We start from the raw sequence: 20,911 nt of genomic DNA, 5'->3' as shown, positions 1-20,911 counted from the left end.
TGGACAGTTCTTTGTTGTGAGAAGCTGTCCTGTGCACTGTAGTATGTTTAGCAACATCTTGGCCTTTATCCGTAAGATGCTAATAGTACCCTGCCCCCGTTGTGACAGCCCCAAATGCTGCCAGTTGTTGACAAATTGGTCCTTCACCTCCACCCTCCATCCCTAGCCAGTGGAGAGCTACTGATCAAAATTATGAAATTCTGTGAAAAAAATGACAGGACTTTAAAAAGTTAACAAAGAAGAAGTATTCGGGTAACTTATTTATAATTATCCTTTTAATAGCATCGGACATTAAAAGAAAGTCCAGCAGATGGCTGAATTGAAATGTATCAAGGCTAGCCTTGCAAACAGACACTATCATGTACTTTAAATGATGCTGTATGTGTTGAATGTTCCATAAATATAAGTAATGTACTTTATGCTTCTTGGAATGTGAGCTCTGTAGAAATAGTGTTGTAGTAGAACAGTGCTTTTCTTGAATATGTTGGCAGTTGTCTTTATTTTTTTATTCAGTGCCATATTGCTGGACTATTGCTGAAAAAACTTAACCTACCTCGTCAGCCCACCTCCATGACACTTCCCAGGATAAATATCAAGTGTACTATTTTTGAATTTGCAATTAGAGATTCAGGGATGGTGAGCTTTTTCTTTTTCTCACTTTCCATGGGAACAAAATTGCCAAAGCCTCACTTACTAGCCATGTGCAAGATATTATATAAAAGGAGTAGGAGAGAATGATAGGAAAAGGCAAGCAGTAGAAGAGGGATTTTATAATTTTATTATGATTTAAATACTAGTGTCTCTTTTGGGGGGCAACAAATCCTTTTGAGTGGATTTGGTATATTACCACTGTGTACAACAGTAGAAATAAGCACTGATAATTAACATTTTTTCTCAAAAGCAGGATTTCATGGTATGGTGAAGTGGCATTCAGAGGCACAACTGTTATTACACTTACAAATGAGAGCAGATTGCTCCAAGACATCATACTCAGGGTACTCCCAGCCAGTCTTTCCTTTACTTTCCCCTCCCCTATTCCCTCTAAGCCAATAGCACCTGGTTGTCTGCATTTATGTAAATGCAGGCTCCTGTGTATGACAGGGAGGAGGAGCTCCTGATTTCTCACCCAGCTCTGCCATTGACATTGACCTGTGTAATCTTGGTCAGAAATCTGACCTTCTTACCTCACTTTCTCCATCATGTAATACTTGCTAAAACCAACACCATCAAAAGTGGTCATCCCTGGGGCTGGACAGGGGACAGGAAAGATGAAAAGAAAGCTTACCTTTCCTCCATGTATATGAGAAAGGACTTTCTGCAATGATGGCAGGCATAACGCATAGCATCAATATTTAGTTCGCAGCAAGTTGCATTCTGCACCTTTTTCTAGAGATGAGAAAATGTCTTCCAGATGAGGACCCTTGAAGTGTGAGATGGAGGTTGGAAAGGAGATGGGAACCTGTGCTAAAAATGCAAGGATGGAGTAACTTCAAGCTCAGGGTCGAGTAGAGTCTATAATACGGGTGTAGTTTTATTCAGGTGTCCCATAGCTTAATTTAAAGTCCTTGGAAGATGTAAAGACTGGGAGTAGATAAGTCATAAAATGCCAAATGTCAGTAGGCGGGTGGATGTGATCTTCAGGAAGACTGCCTTGGAGCTAGACTCTACTCAAATTAGAGCTCTTAAATGTAGACACTTTACATTTTCTGTGGCTATGAAGGAGCATTGGGAAATTGCTTGGGGTTGAAGAAACAGGAAGGGTCACATGTATACTGTGGAAGGCTATCATTTATTAGTTCAAAATAAATTCCATGGGTTAAGTACTGATTTGAGTTCATAGGAATGTTGATGGAACCTGGGAAGTAATGAGGGGTGGAGTGATGGTGGAGGGGAATGAGTGGGGTCCCCATTGTTAAATGCAAATTGTGTGAAATTTAAAGATCTCTGTGCTAAGTCTAAAGAAATTTCTTTTACTTATGGTACCCATTGACATTAATCAAGCCAGAACATTTTCCTTTAAACCAAAAAATAATTAGCCCTGACAACTGAAGTCAAATTAGCCTGTTGGGAATTACCTAATTGTTCTTTTGGGAAGGCTGGACACTGGCTTGCCCTTGGCTGTGGCGTCAGCCCTGGCAAACCTGGGAGATCTCACAGATTCTGGTGGGTCCCTTCTTGTCACAGAAAGCACAAAAGACAGAGGGGTTCAGGAGGTCACAGCCGTCCCCAGTCATCTGCAATGCCTCCCATCTGGAAAATTTTGTGTGTAAATGCTACCCAGATTCCTGCTAAAACTCCCATTCACCGTTTGTACGTTTGACTGCCTGCCTCTTTGGTGGCTGGCAATTTCTCCCAGCTGCTGGTAGATGGGTGTGTCCACTAACCTTTTCCCCACCTCCATTTTTCTGGCAACTGCTCAAGTTTTCAGGATTGCACTGGTGGTGGCAGTGACCAAGATGAGAGCTCCCGTTCCGCCCTGGTTATTTTTGGCAGCTGTGAGCAATGCAAGGCCTCGACTTTTGGCACTATGTGGTTGGGATATTAGGTAAACTTTTCCTGTGCAAGTATAGACAAAGAGTCCTATCTTGCGTTCATTCATCCATCGGCCGTTTTTACAGCATTCTGTTTTCCCTTTGTTCCTAATAAGAGATGGCTCTGGAGAGCGTGAACATTTATTAAATGTATATTGTTGTTTTTCCCCCCTAGATTGAAAACATAGATGCCTGCTTGAATTTCCTGGCAGCTAAGGGAATAAACATCCAGGGGCTGTCTGCAGAAGGTGAGTCAGAGCGCTTGTCATGAAGCTGCCTCATAATTAGAAATGCCCACCTGTTACTTATGAATGATATTAACACAATTAAGACAAGGGATGTTGGTGGGCTCCTCTGGTTTTGTTTTCCTTTAGGTTCCTCAATGGTTGCCTAGACTTGAGGATGCCAACGTTATTACTCACCAAAGACTCACTCCAAGAAGGTAGATTCAACCATACCAGCTGCCTCTGCAAGACCCTGAGAGGGTAGTGAAGGGAAAGCTGTCCTATTTGAGAAAGACTTGTTTAAACAATGCTGGTTTGATTCACCTGTCTAGTAATTCAGTTAACTATCAAGTCAGGCCTTATCTATGGGAGAGAGCATGCTTCACCACAGAACATATTTCAGCTGTACAGTTCCCAGGGAGAAATGCTTAATCCTTATCTCTAACTTTTATTAGAGGAAGCAGCACTTTTTCTTGCTCTTATAAAATGCATGTGATTTATTAATGCAACGCTATATTTTTACATCGTGATTAGTTTTTAATTAATTTAAATTCGGTGACTAATTAGCACATTAGTTCACCAGCATTTTGCTATTAAATTAGTTATTGGTCTGGAGATGGCTGGTTTGAATTCTCAGCCACCTCAGACAACATCTCAGCCTGAAACTTTCACGCTCTCTCCTGTTTGTAAATACAAGCAGCTGCCAGCTCAGAGCTGCCATAGGCCCAGGCATCCTCCCAAGCTCATTAGGCTGCACCTGCCTCCAGTTTTCCCAGAACAGGTAAAGCAGTTTGGGCTTCAGACGATAGCGCCTTTCCCTAGTGAGACTGCTTTTTGAAAGGATGCCTGTTAGCATGGACTCTGGTGGTCAGGGTGGGGCAGAGGAGAACAATGAGAAAGGAAACAGCCAAATGGAGCAGGTAAGTTTGCAGGCATGATGGATTCCGTCTGGGACCTGTTCCTTGCCTTTGCTCTGCTACACGGTGAAAGCTTGGTTTTCCTGGCTGCGTTTCCGAGTGGTAGTCTCTTCTGGTATTGGGGGTGGGCAGTATAAATGGCCATGATTAGTGCCTAGTGGGTGTGTTGTGTCTCATTGGGACCGTAGGAATTCCCAATTGATGAATTGTAGGAACTCTGATGTGCTGGACCTGTTCCCAGTCAGGCATGGACACACTGCTTCCAGAGGTCACAGAAGCAGTCGTCGTGTGATCAGTCCTCATTCCAGAGGATTCCCCAGACCTGGGGTATGGACCCTCATCCATGGGGATAAGATCAGGGCTGGCTGACATGTGGAATATGCTTTGCTGTGGAGCGGGGGTTTGCTGGGAGTAGGCAGATGCAAATTCCCATTCAGAGGAGCACATGATTTCCTCCTGGTACGGAGTTCTTATGCTGGCTGGTAGGTGGCAGGGCATGCTCCTCCTAGTTTCTGGGAGTGATTAAACTCCTGGCACAGGCCTGTGTCCCCCAGCAGAGCACAAGCAGGGACTTTTACAAGGTGTGCTTGGCAGCAAGTGGCAGTAGGGCCTCTTGGGTATGCAGACTCTGCAGGCCTGCTTCATCCTGCCTGGCTGGGAGTGACCCCTGGCCACTCAGCTATCTACCCATTGTCCTGACTTCTGCCTCATTTGTTCTCCCCGTCTGCCCCATCCTCTCTGTACCCCAAGGCATAGAGAATCTATGCAATAAGTATTTGTTGAATGAACAAGTACCAACTATGCTTTGAAGGTTTTTATCTGTATTGGCTTCAGTTCTCACAACTAAAGTTGGAGTTTATGACAGCCTCAGTTTATAGATGAAGAAACTTTGGCTTAAAGAGGTTATGAGTGACATCCCTGAAGCATGTAGCTAGAGAGTGGCAGAGCCAGGATTTGCACCCAGTTCTGTGTGATTTCAGAGCTCATGATCATGGCATCTTCTGGGAGAGCAGGTGGATAAAATCTAGGTATGCCTTGTAAAGGTAAAATAAATGAGGTTTAAACTCTTGGTTACCTGGAACATGGTTTCAGAAGATGTTATAGCTCATGGAGGCACGTCATGCAGAGAGATACTCAGCCGTCTGCCCCTTTTTAACATTGGGATGACTCTTGGAGGTTCTGAGCATGGGAAGAGCATACCGTAGCCAGTGGTATCAAGCCATCATGGTATAACCATGAAGGAGTTTTTTGGTATTTCAGTGACTACCTTAACTGTGCTATGTTGAATCCCCATCCTTCCTGCTGGGTCAAGACTCACTTAATGATATTTTGGCCAGAATGTATAGCTCTTTAGTCATCTTCAAGTTATCACAATTACTTGATGCCCATATTTATGACTCAGTCATGGTCATTTTTAAACTTCAATCTCATTTTAAACTTCAGTCTCAAACGTCAAGGCTCTACTCAAAGCTCTTTACCCTCATTCCTTCCAGTACAAATGGCTTTAGGAGTTTGAAGAGAGATGGCGGCATGCTGACTTGACTTTCTCTCCTTTCCCCTTCCCATGTTCTTGTGCCTGAGCCTCCAGAATTGAGGCAGCACAGAGGAAGCAGAGCTCTGCTGCTGGGGAAGGTGCTGTCCTCAGTATACATCACTGCCACTGTCTCAGCTGGTAGTCTCAGCAGGCCCTTCTGACCAGGACTCACTCCCATGTAGCTCCCAGGGCACTGGTGGTCTTCTGTGAGACTTGGCCAGATCTTTTACCTCAGTCTTATGATCCCTCCAGTACCTACCATAGGACTAGCAGGAACGTGTGGGCTCCATTTTCCACTTGCAGTGGGTGGAATTGCAAGGCCTCCTGTCACCTGGCAGCAGTCCCCCATCAGACAGTCTCTCTCCAGTTCTTTTCCCCACGCAGGTGGCCAAGAGGCAGATCAGCCAAGTCTCTTCTAAGCGGATGTCCAATTTGGGACTGGAATGCCAGGACCCTCCTTCTTGCCAGCACCCCCACTTTGAGCGATCCTCAGAGCTACCACTCCCTTGACTTCAAGGGGCCCAAGGACTCTGCTACCTTGCCTCCTTGGTGAGGGGAGGAAAATATCCTTTCTCCATCATCATCAAACATTGTCTCCCCAAAATGACATTCTGTCATCTAGATCTTCTTATATTTTTTGGAGGTTGGGGAGTGATGAAGGTATTAGTGGTAAAAGTGTGAACTGCTGCATTCCTTTGGGAAAGTGGCCCCAACGTCTGCCACATTCTCAAACTTACAACAAGCAAGGGTACTTAGAGCCTTTAATCCTCAAATTTGGCCTTATTCACAATTTCAGGGTACAGGCAATATCTCATTTGACATCATGTTAAATTACAGGAATAGATTTATTGAGAACTTATCACGTCAGTCGCTGAGCTAAATGCTGTGCATATTTATATCTTATTTAGTATCCCCAGCAACCTTATGGGGTCAGTATTAGTATTATCCCCATCCTACGGATGAGCAAACCAAGGCCCAAAGAGATTAAGCTACACAGTAAAAAAAAAAAAAAAAAAAAAAAAAAAAAGGAGAGCCACAAGATCAGCAGTGGCTAAACTACCCACATCTGCTGATTCAAAGGCCTGATGTGTGCTAATGCACATTACTGCGTATGTTTCTATCCACCTGCGTAACTACTAGCAAAGCAGTGTGGTGTATTAAAAAGTAATGTGGATTTAATGCTTTTTGTTTTCCTTTTGAAGATGACTGAGTGCCCTGAGGCTCCTTCTCTGATGAAAAAAACATCAGCAGTTGGAAGGCCTCATAGATACATCTCCACCCTTGCCCAGTCTAAAGCTGGGTTTGCATTCAGGAGGGTGTATGCACCTGTCCTCAAAGCATTTCAGCAGCTCAGGCCTGCCTCGACCCGCCTGCTAGAGAGCCACAGGGAGCCTTTGTTCTAGGGCACAGACAGCGGATGCTTGGGGGCAGAGGCTGCAGGCTCAAGTGAGCCCCATGGAGGTGCTGCTGGTTTGGGGAACTTCCCTGGACTAGACCTCCCTGCCCCATCAGTTTTCCTGAAGATTGAACCGATCTATTTGCTCTTGGAGATGTGCCAGAGTCCTGTGAGCTTGGGCCTCCCTTTGCCCTGCGGTGATGTTCAAGATCCTCCACCAACCCTTCCCCAAGACATACCACCTGTCACAGCCATCTGTAAACCTGTCCCTGTGAGGAAGGATGGCCTTTATCTCTGGCCGTTTTGAGAACACCTGGGGTTTGTGCTATCTGGCCCTGAGCCCATCCTCCTGCAATGGAGAAGCGGAGGTTGGGGAATAAGGCATATTCTATCTAGTTCAGCAAATGTTTCCTGGGCACATCCTGTATGCCAGGCCCAGTGCTAGGCACTGGAGTACATCCGTAATCAAGTCAGTCATATTAAACTAACCTTGATTCCAGTTAATAAAAGAGAGCTGTGTTAGTGGTAAGCACAGGATCCAGTGGTAACCAAAGAAAGGCAAATCAACTTTTCCTGGGGCTCTCAGTGGGGCTACACAGAAGTGGTGATGATTCCCCCCAGATTTCTTGGGATGAATAGGCATTTGCCAGACAGAAAAGGAAGGTGAAAGGAAACCTGAACAGAAGATCAGGCATAGGTAATATTAATATGATGGGGGGAAACCTTGCAGACATTGTATACACAAAAGTAGGAACATCCTTCCAGGTGGAAGGAGTGTATGCTTTGAAGTGAAACCAGTTGCTGATTTGATTAGCTCAGTCCTGGGTTTGCTGCCCTGAGGACCAGAGATCTAGGTACTGAGTTTGCTCCTCCTCTCATCCCAAGCTAGAAAGCAGGAGGTCTTTCTGGACCTGTAGGGTGAAAGCAGCAGGTGGAATGTTTCCATTTCCTCCTACCTATATTACCTGAGTATGGCATTGACTGGGACTTTCAGTTTCTGTTTCTTAGCAGAAGAGGCACCATAGGCTCTGCTCCCACCCTCTCATCCCACTTCTCCTATGGGTAGAGTCATTGGCAGACTTGGAGAGCAGCAAGAACACAGAGGGCTGACGAGTGGAGGGGCAAGTTAAGTGGTGGATACCAGTTATATAATTGGCCCAACTGCAGGGACAATGCTGCAGGCTCCACAGTCCTTAATCAGCTGGGTGAACCTCACACAACCGTGGCTCAAGGGAATTGAATAAGAGTTCTGCAGCTCTGTGGTCTGCACAGCCCCCCCTTTGGCTTTTCATCCCTTATACCCTACAAAGCAGGTTTCTTTGTATTAGATTATTTCAGCGCTTGTGCCATTGTAAACCAAGCCTGAAGTTTCTCTTTAAAAATGTTGAAAGAAAATAACTCCTATTTATCTTACTCTTCATTCCTGGCATTACCCACAGCATCTATGCAGATTAGGACCAGCCAATGGGAAGAAAGCGATTAGTCAGAACCCAAAGAAAGTGGAGTCAAGACAATACTAATGCAAATAGAAATTGGAATATGAGAATATGGCCTATGCAATTTGCTTTTCTGTTGCCACAAGAGTGGCCACAGGAAGAGAAAGAACAGGGCTCCAGTTTGGGTTTAGCCACAACTGGCTAGTGTCTCCTTGGGCAAGTCAGTTCTCTCTAAATCTACATGTTTTTCCTTCTCTAGAAGTCCAGAGGGCGAGGTTAATCAGACACAAAATAGTAACTCCTTTTCCAAAGCCTTGGGGAATGTCATGAGGGAAACATTCTTGTGGGGCTTTGGGGTTTTTTTTAGGCTTCCTGTGGAACTGGCTTACCAAGGCTCGTGGAACAGACAAATACCATTTGGAAATATGGAAAGAATATAATTCTAGCTATTTTGGATACTGTCTGTTATAGACCACCCAAGGTAGAAACTGTGTGGCTGTCAGCACATTCAGCTCTCTTGAGTTTTTGTAATCAGAAAAGAAAATTAAACAGTTATAATGTCCATCAATTGGTGAATGGATAAACAAAATATGGTGTATCTATATGATGGGAATATAAAAACTGACAAATGCTCTAACGTGGATGAACCTTAAAACATTATGTTAAGTAAAAGAAGCCAGATGCAGGCCCGGCGCGATGACTTACGCCTGTAATCCCAGCACTTTGGAAGGCCGAGGTGGGTGGATCACCTGAGGTCAGGAGTTCAAGACCAGCCTGGCCAATGTGGTGAAACTCCATCTCTACTAAAAACACAAAATTAGCCAGGTGTGGTGGCATGCACCTATAATCCCAGCTACTTGGGAGACTGATGCAGGAGAATCACTTGAACCCAGAAGGCAGAAGTTGCAGTGAGCTGGGATCACGCCACTGCACTGCAGCCTGGACGACAAAGTGAGACTCTGTCTCAAAACAAACAAACAAACAAAACCAGATGCAAAAAACTATATACAGATGCTCCTCAACTTACCCTGATAAACCCACCATAAGTTGAAAATAAATGCATTTAATACATCTAACCTACTGAACATCATAGCTCAGCCTAGCCTACCTTAAATGCTCAGAACACTTGAACACTTACATTAGCCTATAGTTGGGCAAAATCACCTAACACACAGCCTATTTTATAATAAGGTGTTGAGTATCTTATGTAATTTATTGAATACTGTACTGAAAGTGAAAAACAGAATGGATGTATGGGTACTTGAAGTACAGTTTCTACTGAATGTCTGTTGCTTTCACACTATGGTGAAGGTGAAAAATTGTAAGTAAAACCATCGCAAGTTGGGGACCATCTGTATTGCATGATTCTATTTATGTGAAATATCCAGAAAAGGCAAATCTGTCGAAACAGAAAGCAGATCAGTGGTTGCCTGGGAGTGGGTTTGGGGATTGATTGTAAATGAGCACAAGGAATCTTTTTAGGATGATAGAAATACTTTCTAAATCTAGAATTTGCTAAATTTACTAAATATCATTAAATTGTTCACTTAATTTTATGGAATTACACCTCAGTAAAACTGTTTTAAAAACCAGAAAGATTACCATTGCATTTTCTCTAATGTTAGATCATTCGTGATTTTCCTTTCTGGTCACCAGTGACTGTGGCATACAGGGATGAGCAGAGAGAATGGACCACTTCTCAGGCTTCCTTTGGGTGAAGAGCTCTGTAGTGGGTTCTGAGGAGGCTACAGGTAGAATGGCCACATTTTCTCAGCCAAAAAGGGAAGTACAGAGTTGGGCAGTATCCTAGGTGCACTCATTTTCTCATTTATTGTTTATTTTATTTTATTTGTTATTTATTTATTTTGAGATGGAGTCTTGCTCTGTCACCCAGGCTGGAGTGCTGTGTCGCAGTCTCGGCTCACTGCAACCTCCGCCTCCCGGGTTCAAGTGATTCTCCTGCCTCAGCCTCCCGAGTATCTGGGACTACAGGTGCCCACCACCATACCTGGCTAATTTTTTGTATTTTTAGTAGAGTCGGGGTTTCACCATGTTAGCCGGGCTGATCTCGATCTCTTGACCTTGTGATCTGCCTGCCTAAGCCTCCCAAAGTGCTGGGATTACAGGAGTGAACCACCGTGCCCGGCCTCATTTTCTCATTTAATCTTCAATTAATTCTCATAACAATCCTACAGGAAAGGTACAGTAGGACATATGCTCATTTTAAAGAAGAAAACCGGGGCTCAGAGAGATTGAATCCTGTAAAATCTCAAAGTGTATAAATAATGGAGTGTAGAGATTTAACCACAAGTTTTTCTGGCTCCAAAAATGAGAGATCTTTGTTATAAAAATGCTGCCTCCTAAGAGGAAGTATATTTATTGGAGGAACACTAGTCTCTGACAAATGAAAAAAAATGTTTTAGGGAACAATGGCCATTCTGATCAGTAAACGACTAAATGACCATGGTAGGTAGAGAATACAACAGGACTGGCTCTGTTTGTCTGCACTGGGATTGGGCTGGTAGGTTATGGAGGGTGCTGATGTGAACATGCCTACTTTTTGCAGTGGATGACCCCGATCCTCTGGCTACGCTGAATTGTTAGTTCCTCTCCTCTTGTTTTTTCTTGGTGTGGTTAAAAAAAAAAATGCATCATGGAATATTTGACATCCCAGAAAAATAAAGAATACTCAAATGCCTACCAGCTAGCTTAATAAATAAAACAGGATGGCTATACAAGTAAGCCAAGTTACAACAGTGTTAGAAAACTGGACCCTGAGTCGGAAAACCTAGATTCAAATCCCAGCTCCAGTGTTTATTACCTTGGACAAGTCATAAAACCTTTCTGAGCTTCTGTTTCCCCTTATGTGAAAGAGGGATAATCCTACTCACTTCCCATGTTGTAAGGATTAAATGAGATCATGCACATAAAGAGCTTAGCCTGATACACACTGGTTAATAATAGCTCTTATTGTTATAAACTGTATGACTTGATAACTGTAAAAGGCACTAAAAATAAATCTTACATAGATTTCATCTATCCCCATAATTAACAGTACTTTCTCCCTTCAGTGAATTCAGTTTTGAGGGGAAATTGTTTTCTTAACTTAATAGGCACTAACTTGTGTGTCAGCCCTTGCTTGGCTTACCTTGATTCTGTCCCTAGCTCTTGTCACTGCCCAGTTGGGTGACTATAGATATGTCACTTCACCTTGTGGGCCTTTGTTTTCCCATAAGTAAAGTGAGTAGCTAGCTGAATTATTTCATCCAAGCCTCACACTCTGTGATTCTCATGTACCACTGAGAACATTTGGAATCAGAAGTAGAACATGCTACAGGTGTGTGCCTCTCCTTTGGTTTCCTTAGTGTGGAGAAGGAAGCATGGCTGAAGGATTAAAGCTGAATTACCAAAAGAGACTGAAGGGCTGGCCCACCCGTTGGGCGTTTCTCTGCTTAACACATCACACAGAGTGGTTTATACGCAGTGACTTTGCATCCTGACTTGCCACATCAGTCCTGGCTACCAACTGTGGTCTGGTATAATTAAGAGCTCCCCACTCCCTGACTTTCATTCTCAAAAGAATCATAGTTAACACAATAGATTAAAAGGTCACCATAGTAAAAACTGTCATTTATAAGGTATGAAGCTGGAACTGTATGAGACTTTCATTCAGGATTCTGGGGTTATAGTCATATAATAACCAAGACGAGTGAAGGACTTCACTGTTTAAAGTGCGCTTTTGCCTAAATGCTCCCATTTGTTCTGCAAAACAACCTTGTGCAATGGGGCAAAGTGGTGTCCGTATTGCCTTTCTACTGAGGCCCAGAGAGATTAAGTGACTTGCCTGGGGTTGCACAACTAGTAAGCGATAAGAATACAGATTGGAACTCATGGCTTAGGTTTTCCAAATGCTGTGCTCCTGTCTGCTTTGTCCTGTGATAGAATCTGCTAGCTCCCAGAGTAGGGTGTGAAGGCTGGATTCTAGAAGTTTGTATTGTCAGTTTCTTCAGAGCCCGGAGAATGGGATGCTCCAAAAGGAAGTAATTCAGCCTGACCTAATCAGCAGATCACGTCGAGCCAAGGCACTGGCAGGGCACACTTCCTCTTCTGCATGGAATGGGGCTTGCTTCTGAAAGGACTCCATTCATACTTTCTGCCCCTCAACTAAGCCTTGGAGGAAACTCTTGTTCCTTCACTAGCAGCCTCTTTCCCAGCCCGGGGCTAACCTGTAAGTGTACATTACCTACCCTTCTAACAAGGCCTTTGAAGCTTTCTTGCTTCACATCTGTCTTTCCTCCCTTGCCAGTTAAGAAAAACCCATTCTAGAGTGATAGGAAAGCAGAGAGTGCTGAGTATGTTTGCCCCCAAGGTTCCTTCTCCTCTGTCCCTCATGCTTAGTGGCCCCCGAACTTCACTCTTAGGGTCTGCTCAGACTCTGGCCATCTGCATCTAGTGTTAACTGCATAGAAAGGAGGGATCTCCCAAGGAGAAGCCCCTCGTGAGCCATGGCCTTTGCCTGTGAATAAATATTTTATTCTCCTCTGCAACTCTTTATGCATGCCTTGAGGCAAATGTATTTTAACGTTGAAAAATACTGTCTGGAATAAAAACAAACATTTATTCCCACTCTGTTCTAATTTCTTTTAATGTAGGGAATATTTTGTATGAGTCCATTATGGAAGCAAGTCCTTCTAGCCTGTCCTATACCCACCCCAAATTAGAGTTATTTGTTCAGCAGATGAGGGACACAGAGCCACATATTTGAGAGTAGAACGACTGGGGAAAGCAGAGCACGCAGATCATGGAATGGGACAGCAGCCACTTGGCACACTCATTGTGGCTTGAAGCTTAGAACATGGACTTGGCAGAAGCCAAGTGCACTGTGAAGACCCATGAGCTTCCCCCAGTGCCAGAGTTCCTCCATCCCCTGCCTGTAGAACAAGCACAGTCTTGCTCGAGACGCTTGCTTTTTCAGCGGTGTCCTTACTGAGAATTTCCTCTTGGCACCTACCAGACATCTAGTTGCAACTTGCCTCCTGTATCCACTCTAATTCTAATGGCGAGAATAAGCTAATTTCTTTGTGGTATAGGCTGATTTTAATTGACTGTGATACCAATGAAGTGTTCAGGAAGCCTGTCATATCCTAAAGAAATCAAACTCACGTGCAGGCTGAAACAGCCCGTTGAACAGGAAGAAGAGCTCCCCATCTGACCAGAGTCTCTTTATTGTCTTGCAGAGATCAGGAATGGAAACCTCAAGGCCATTCTAGGCCTCTTCTTCAGCCTCTCCCGATACAAGCAGCAGCAGCAGCAGCCCCAGAAGCAGCACCTCTCCTCACCTCTGCCGCCCGCCGTGTCCCAGGTGGCCGGGGCCCCCTCCCAGTGCCAGGCTGGCACCCCTCAGCAGCAGGTGCCAGCCGCTCCCCAAGCCCTGTGCCAGCCTCACCAGCCAGCGCCACATCAGCAGTCAAAAGCACAAGCTGAAATGCAGTCCAGGTGGGGGCTCCTTGCCAACTGATGGTTCTGTTTCTCAGGCATCTTCCTCCACACCAACCAGTCTCTAGGCTATCCTGTATGGGTTTTTCATTTGTGCTTCTTCAATGCTGAGAGCTACTGGTGGTTAGTGGGAAATTAGCATGGCCTTGAAATGGATACAGTGAGGAGCCCTTCTTGTGTCTGGCGGAGATGTATACTTTTATAGGTCAGAATTGCCAGCAGCCAAAGCTAATTAGCTGCTCCTGCTATTACTCTGGCCTATTACACACATGCTTGTAGGCAATAAACAGCCCCTAAAATAGACTTCAAACCCCTTTTGTGTGTCTGCCTACAAGCTGAATGTTCAGTGTTATACATGAGAGTAGTTTTACTTAGTGGAGGTAAAAGTTCTATTCCAGTGGATGCCTCTGCTTTGCCAGAACAGAAATATAGAGGGCACTGAAGAAAGGTGGCAAGGGAAGGAGGCAGCCATCCCTGAGTGGGGCAGCATCGCCTAATGGGAGCAATTACCATTAAATGTGACTGTTGTGTTGAACTGCCATGAGGAGAGTCCCACAATGCAGGAGTGATCGGCAGGGTTAGGGCCTGGATTTTGTTCCCAGGGGGACTGACGTTTGCCAGTCATACTCACCAGGTACAAGCCAATTGTCACTGTAGTTACCATCTACTGTGCTACAATGGAAATAACATCACTTTGTAAAACTTTTGTCTTAATGGCAGAAAAAAAAGGAAGACTTTAGAAACTAGAGAGTTCTTGACTCGAGGTCAAGTTCTACAGAAAAGTTCATACTGTTTTCTTTTAAGCCACAAGACTTCAGCTATAAGCCCTAAATGTCACTGATCAGATTGATTGCTTGATTTCATCCAGTGTGTGCTGAAGTGTAATGGCCTTTCCTTTTCATTCCCCCAAAGCACCAGCATTAATAATCATAAGGCTTCTCACACACCTTGATGTACCTTTTATTACCCATTGTAGTTAGGCAGAGCACAAAGCTGCTCAAACACCGCTGCTGCCTTATAGACAGTTACAGCCTTCTTTTTTCCCCATGAGAAGTGCTATTTCCCAATTGTGATGGTGTTAAAACCAGCAGTGATGGGTGTAATGTAAATCAGGCCCCGTAATTAATTATCTAATTATATCCAGTTTGCATTATGGAAATTTGTGGGGTGGGAGAGATGCCTGGACTAGCAATGAGGAACAGACAGCCTAGCAGCCAGTTGCCGAACCCTTTCCCTGGAGAACTGCCTGAGTGGGAGTCACTCCCAGTCAGAGCTTCCCTGATGGACATGGATGATTTAAATGATCAGGGCGTCATTTCCCAGACTGCATTCTGCCGAGTGCTTATTCCCTGGGATGTTAACTTGGGTCATATTGCAGGAGATGAGTTCTGTTGGGGGGGAAATATTGGGAGATAATTTGGGTTAAATTGTTATATGGCTGTCATTGTAGGTCTACTCAGATCCTTGAACCTGCCAATATGCATTTGTTTATTTAATTGATATTAAGCCTCCCATGTGCCACACACTGGTCTAGGCACTTGGGAGTCAAAAATGAATGAGATTGCCAAGGTGCCTGCTCTCCTATGCTCCTGGAGGAGGCAGGCAAACAAGCACATGAACAGGGAAGGAAGCTGTCAGATAGTGGTGAGTATTATAATAAGACGATGGGATTCAGAGGGGCTGGGTTGCTAATTTAGGTTTGGTTGATAGAAAGGTCTCTCTCAGCACATGAATGGTAAGCTTGGTATGTTGGAAGAGCATAAACAAGGTTATTACAGCTTAGTAGGGGAGGAGAGGGACCAGTGATAAGGTGGTTTGGAAGGAGAGAGGGCCGCTACCATTTATGTGGATGACAGTGTGACCTGTGGTCCCTGGAGTTGTGCATTGCTGTGGTACTCCGGCCCCGTCATAGAGTACCAGTTAAACTGGATAGGGTTTGGACTCCATTCTAAGGGTGACAGGAAGCCATGGGAAAGTCTTAAAGTAGTAGGAAGACTTGATCTGATTGGCAGGTCAAAAAATCCACCTTTGCTCCTCTTTGGAGAATGAGATTGTGGAGGAACAAGAATGGAAGGAAGGACCCCAGTTGAGAGGACTTTGCAATCCTATAGATAAGTTGGGTCAAGGTAATACAAGCAGAAATGGAGATGGACCAATTCTGAATCCTTAGGCAGTTGAACCAAGAGGCATGCAAACAGATTAACTCTCTGGAGTGACGGAAAGAGAGGAATCACAGATAAAGCCTAGATTCCTGGTTTGAAAAGTTAAGTAAAGTAAGTGGTGGTATTATTCTTTGAGATGAGGAAGCCGGGGAGAGCAGGTATGCATTATAAATGTTCAGACAGGCGGTGACACAGAAAGGAGCATTCTACAAACTTGGCCACAGCACTCTTCTTATTTTATAGAGCATCTCACTGCATAGGGTTCCAAGGAACATGCATTGGGAAATACTGATTTATGCCACTGAGCTTTGCTAGCTGGAGGCATCCATTTCCATGGTAGGCATTTGTTTTCTTAAAATAACCAGATATTCCAGTCAGAGCACCCATCTCCTAGTACGCCAAGACATCCTACTACTAACGAGTGCTTTACCTAAAGAAGAGCCAAACTTACTCGAGTCAGGTTTTTACATTCATTTATTCCAGCTACAAAGTGTCCTGACATAATGGCCCACCACCTACAGTGGTGACATGGACTGGGCTTTGGAGTTGCTGTATGTTCTTACCCCTTCATCTTGCCAAGGTTGGGTTACTTCTGCAGAAGGCTGGTTTTTTTTTTTTTTTTTTTTTTTTTTTTTGAGACGGAGTCTCGCTCTGCCGCCCAGGCTGGAGTGCAGTGGCCGGATCTCAGCTCACTGCAAGCTCCACCTCCCGGGTTCCCACCATTCTCCTGCCTCAGCCTCCCGAGTAGCTGGGACTACAGGCGCCTGCCACCATGCCCAGCTAATTTTTTTGTATTTTTAGTAGAAATGGGGTTTCACCATGTTAACCAGGATGGTCTTGATCTCCTGAGCTCGTGATCTGCCCGTCTCGGCCTCCCAAAGTGCTGGGATTACAGGCGTGAGCCACCACGCCCAGCCAGAAGGCTGGTTTTATTCACTATATCCTGATACTTTCTAATTTTATTTCCAAAGGATAATCTTGTTCTCAAGGTCTAGGGATATGCTATCCCATGCTAACACTCTGGCTATAAATTTAAGAATGATAAAATTACATCAGTGTCTCAGTCTCCAAATTCTGTATTTGATAACCAAAATTCCAAGGGTAGTGGTTTGGACCCTTGATTATGAATGTCAAATGTTGATGCAAACCCCCCACATGCCAGGTTTGTTTTGTTTTTTCCGTTAGAACTCTGCCTAAAAACAATTTTGAAGCTACCTAGTTTCAGCACCCCTCGGGGGTAGCAAATACTAAAGCTTGGACAACTTTCCGTGAAGTTTGCTAGTAAAGAAGCTATGGAAGTTGGCAAAGAAAATCTGAGAATTTGTTTGCTCCACTGGCATGAAGGAATCAAAGCAAATCCTCCATAACAGCCTCAGAGAGGCTCACTTTGCCTCCTCACCTTAGCTCATCTCACAACTGACATGGTGGCCAATAACTTAATCCACATTTCAGCCTGTGAAATTCCACCCAGTCTAGAGTCCAGGAGAGGAGCATAGTCTCCAGGAGTTGCTTTTTTTCCCCATCTGTGTCTACACAGATAATCAGTATTCAGTTGTTAAGGAATAACCCAGAAAATGACTTTATAGTTTTCTCCATTCTCCTCTGTCTCTTCACTGCCTAAGACTAGTAAAACCAGTAAATTATTTCTTACCTCAGATCCTTTTATGAATGTGGTAGAGGATGTATGGATGCAAGAAAGATAAATATTTATTTCACAAAGCAGTAAATAAGTTTAACTTTTTCTTTTATAAAGCCTAACTAAAATTCTTCATGTCTACCAATTTGTAGTACAAGAAAAACAATTTAGTGAGTTTGACAAGCATTAAACGGTCATTTCTATAGCATTAAAAGCAAAAATTTCCAAGATCAGCAACATCTGGGTATAGATTTGCAAACATCTATGCCCTTGTTTTGGGTCACCTTTATGGGATCCTGAGGACATTCATCTGAAAATCACCCCAGTAGAACAAGCGTGTGAAATAGAAACATCTCAATACTTTAGAAAGGCATAAAGTTGGTTTACTTGTCAAGGACCCCGTATTTTGAGAATAAGGCCTTAAGAAAGACATTTGATGTTTAAAGAAACACACACATGGATGCATACACACAAGCATTCTTAGATAATCTTAACAGCAGTTTCTTCACATTGGAAATCTATCAAATCAGTAAAGTGAGACCTAGAAATAAAGCTGCGTGTCATAGAAAACAGTGAGCAGGGGGAAAGAAAGCAACATCCCCATTGTTAGAAGACTCTTTGGATTTGTGTGTCTAATGTATCTTCTCTCTCCTCACTCAGCTCTTCTACTTTTTTCTTTCCTATCATGCAGTGCATCATCCAAGGACTCATCTCAAAGCAAAATCATCCGCTTCACTCTGGGTCAGAAAAAGATCTCTAGGTTAGACTTTCTCTGTGTCCTGCAAAGCATGGTTTAATCCCAACCCACTGTTCCATTGTTCCCTCTGCTCTGGCTGAGTTTCCCTTTGGTCCTCTCCCCGTTTCATGTTTGCAGTTCAAGAAAACTAAACGTGCTTTGGCTAATGGTCCCATGGTGCAGAGCTTTGAAAGTGGCCATGGGATTGTTGCAAGTGTGTGCGGGGGGAGTGACAGAGTGCAAGTGAGATTGAGGCGTACATGACGTTTCACATTTTCTTGACTTTTGGCTTTGACTGCTTTGTCATCAGAATCCATTCTGATTTAGGTAAAGGTGAGTTTCTACATAGTTTTTATAGTGGTTTTATGATGAGTTTGCTCCCTGCTTTGTCCTGGCCCTAATCCCACCTCACCTGCATCTCATTTATGTGTGTTGTGCTTTGTGGTGTTGTTAAAATTACTAATGTGGGTTTGGTTTTCTCTTGAGTTATAAAGACCTGAGCATGAATCCATATTGGGCAGAGGAGACAAAACAGCAAGGCAGCTATGTCTCATTTTTGTTTCTGGATGCTCTTAGGTGCCATGGAGACCACCTCAGTTCCCTGAAAATAAAAAATATCCTTGCTCATGAGCTAGTTCTCTTAATTCAGACTTTAACCTGTCTGCTGCCTCCTAGAAGGACCCATCCTGTGGTATGGGAAAAGCCAGTTACATCACGTTGCATCATTGCTTCTACTGTTATTTTAAAGTTATCAACAGCTAACATTTATTGAATGCAGTAGTTCAAATGCGTCATCTTATATCATCCTCGTGCCACGCTTCATGAGGTAGGTCATATTATTATCCCCATTTCACAGATGAGGAAACTAAAATTTAGAAAGTTAGGTCATCATGCCCAAGGCCACACACATAAAAAATGGACGAACCAGGATTTGAACACAAGTGGTCTAACTCAGAACTCTCACTATAACCACAGTGCTACACTCTCTTCCCCCGCCTCTCCCGCCCCCGCTTCAATTCTGGTATCTCTGTGGTTGTTGAGGCTGCTTTTTAAAATCTTGTGTTTCAACCACTACTCTTGGCTTTTTCTCTCACACTGTACTTGTGGCATCCTAACAGAAATTGCTGCTGGGGTAGAATCTCCTCCTTATTATGACTGGTATTTATTTATTTGTTTGTTTGTTTATTTATTTATTTGAGATGGAGTCTTGCTCTGTCACCCAGGCTGGAGAGCAGTGGTGCAATTTCGGCTCACTGCAAGCCCCGCCTCCCGGGTTCATGCCATTCTTCTGCCTCAGCCTCCGGAGTAGCTGGGACTATAGGCGCCCACCACCACACCCGGCTAATTTTTTGTGTTTTTAGTAGAGACGGGGTTTCACCATGTTAGCCAGGATGGTCTTGATCTCCTGACCTCATGATCTACCCACCTCGGCCTCCCAAAGTGCTGGGATTACAGGCGTGAGCCACTGCACCCGGCTGACTGGTATTTATTTTTCATTGAATTCTTATTTAAGGGGAAAGGGAAATCCATACTCATGTCTGTCTTCATTTCTCACAAATACATACTGAATAACTGCTCACTTGCTGTCCCAGTATATTAGCCTCTAGGTGCCTTTCCTTAGCCAGAGTTTGCTTTTTTTTTTTTTTTTTTTTAAGACAGGGTCTCACTCACTCTGTTGCCCAGGCTGGAGTGCAGTGGCGCTATCATGGCTCGCTGCAGCCTTGACTTCCTGGGCTCAAGCAATCCTCCCACATAGCTAGGACTATAGGCACATGCCTCCACACCTAGCTACTTTTTTTTTTTTTGTATGGGTGGGAGGTGGGGTCTCTCAGTGTTACCCAGGCTGGTCTCCAACTAACGGGCTCAAGCAATCCTACCGCCTTGGCCTCCCAGGGCACTGGGATTACAGGTGTGAGCTGCTGAGCTGCCGAGCCTAGAGTTTGGTTTTCTAAAGTGCTTACACTTGGGGACAACCAGGTCAGGCTCTCCCTGGCTGGCGAGGGAGAAACCGCATGACACTGTGCTTCTCCATAGAGCAAGTCAGCGTGTTACCTAGACTCAGTGGAGGCGACAGTAGGGAACCTAAGTTTGTCACCGCTTCTGGTAGCCATGCAGAAAGTGGCTGCTTTCCCTGACAACACCAGGCCCAAGTCAGAGCGGACACCCACTGCTCTGGCAAACTGGTCCTTTCCCAGTTAATTTGAATGTCACACAAATGCACATACATAGGAAAGGAAAGGGGAGTGATGAGCTGGGAAGAAACCTGAAATTTAGTGCCTGTTCCCACGATATGCTCACTCCTGCAAGATAAAGAAAACAGGAGCTAGCTGGGGAAATATCTAATTGGAAGCACATGCCCATCCCGTGAATGATTTGTTATCAGTCCCAGATGGAAGGAGGCAGTGGGAAGAGAGGAAGCACTGGAAGATGAGGGCGTGTCAACCCTGTCCTGAGGCTGGGCTGGGCACAGTGCTTCTGGGTTTACCCTAAGCCAAGATCTGACTTTCCCTTAGTGTCATATCCCCCACTTAGAGTTTCTTTGAGATATGTTTTCGTCTCTGCTGAGGCCAACGAAGGGATGCTTCTTTGTTTCAAATGAAGCGTTCAGAGGTTCTTCCTTGCCTTCTCCATACTCCCCTTTCCCCACCCCCAGCCTTACGCAGGATCCTGTGAAGAATTTTAGCTGATCAAGCACCACGAAGTGCAGCAGTAAAGTTTGGTTGCCAAAAGAAGCAGTCCTACTCCTTCTGGCAGAGTAGGCCACCTCCCCTGGAGCTCTGGAAACAGGTCTTTTGTTGGAGACCAAGCATTGATGGAACACCTGCCAGAGCCCCACACTTTGA

At 44.4% G+C, this 20,911-nt stretch overlaps 1 protein-coding gene across 14 annotated transcripts in view; it reads left to right on the top strand.

The window, feature by feature from the left end:
* Positions 1-20,911, top strand: part of NAV2 (neuron navigator 2) — a 767,244-nt gene that overhangs the window by 510,274 nt on the left and 236,059 nt on the right. For 9 of the 14 annotated variants that reach the window (XM_065528383.2, XM_065528382.2, XM_015434977.4 and 6 more), the window contains 3 exons: positions 2,707-2,779; positions 13,276-13,534; positions 18,024-18,092. In XM_065528383.2, the coding sequence (XP_065384455.1) occupies positions 2,707-2,779; positions 13,276-13,534; positions 18,024-18,092 (401 nt within the window). The remainder of the gene's footprint in view (positions 1-2,706; positions 2,780-13,275; positions 13,535-18,023; positions 18,093-20,911) is intronic. The other 5 variants (XM_015434980.4, XM_074014039.1, XM_074014037.1 and 2 more) reach the window with 1 other exon arrangement.

The sequence above is a fragment of the Macaca fascicularis genome, chromosome 14, assembly GCF_037993035.2.
Source record: "Macaca fascicularis isolate 582-1 chromosome 14, T2T-MFA8v1.1".
Lineage (NCBI taxonomy): Eukaryota > Metazoa > Chordata > Mammalia > Primates > Cercopithecidae > Macaca > Macaca fascicularis.
Note: the sequence above shows the minus strand (reverse complement) of the source record. Positions and strands in the feature narration are given on the sequence as shown.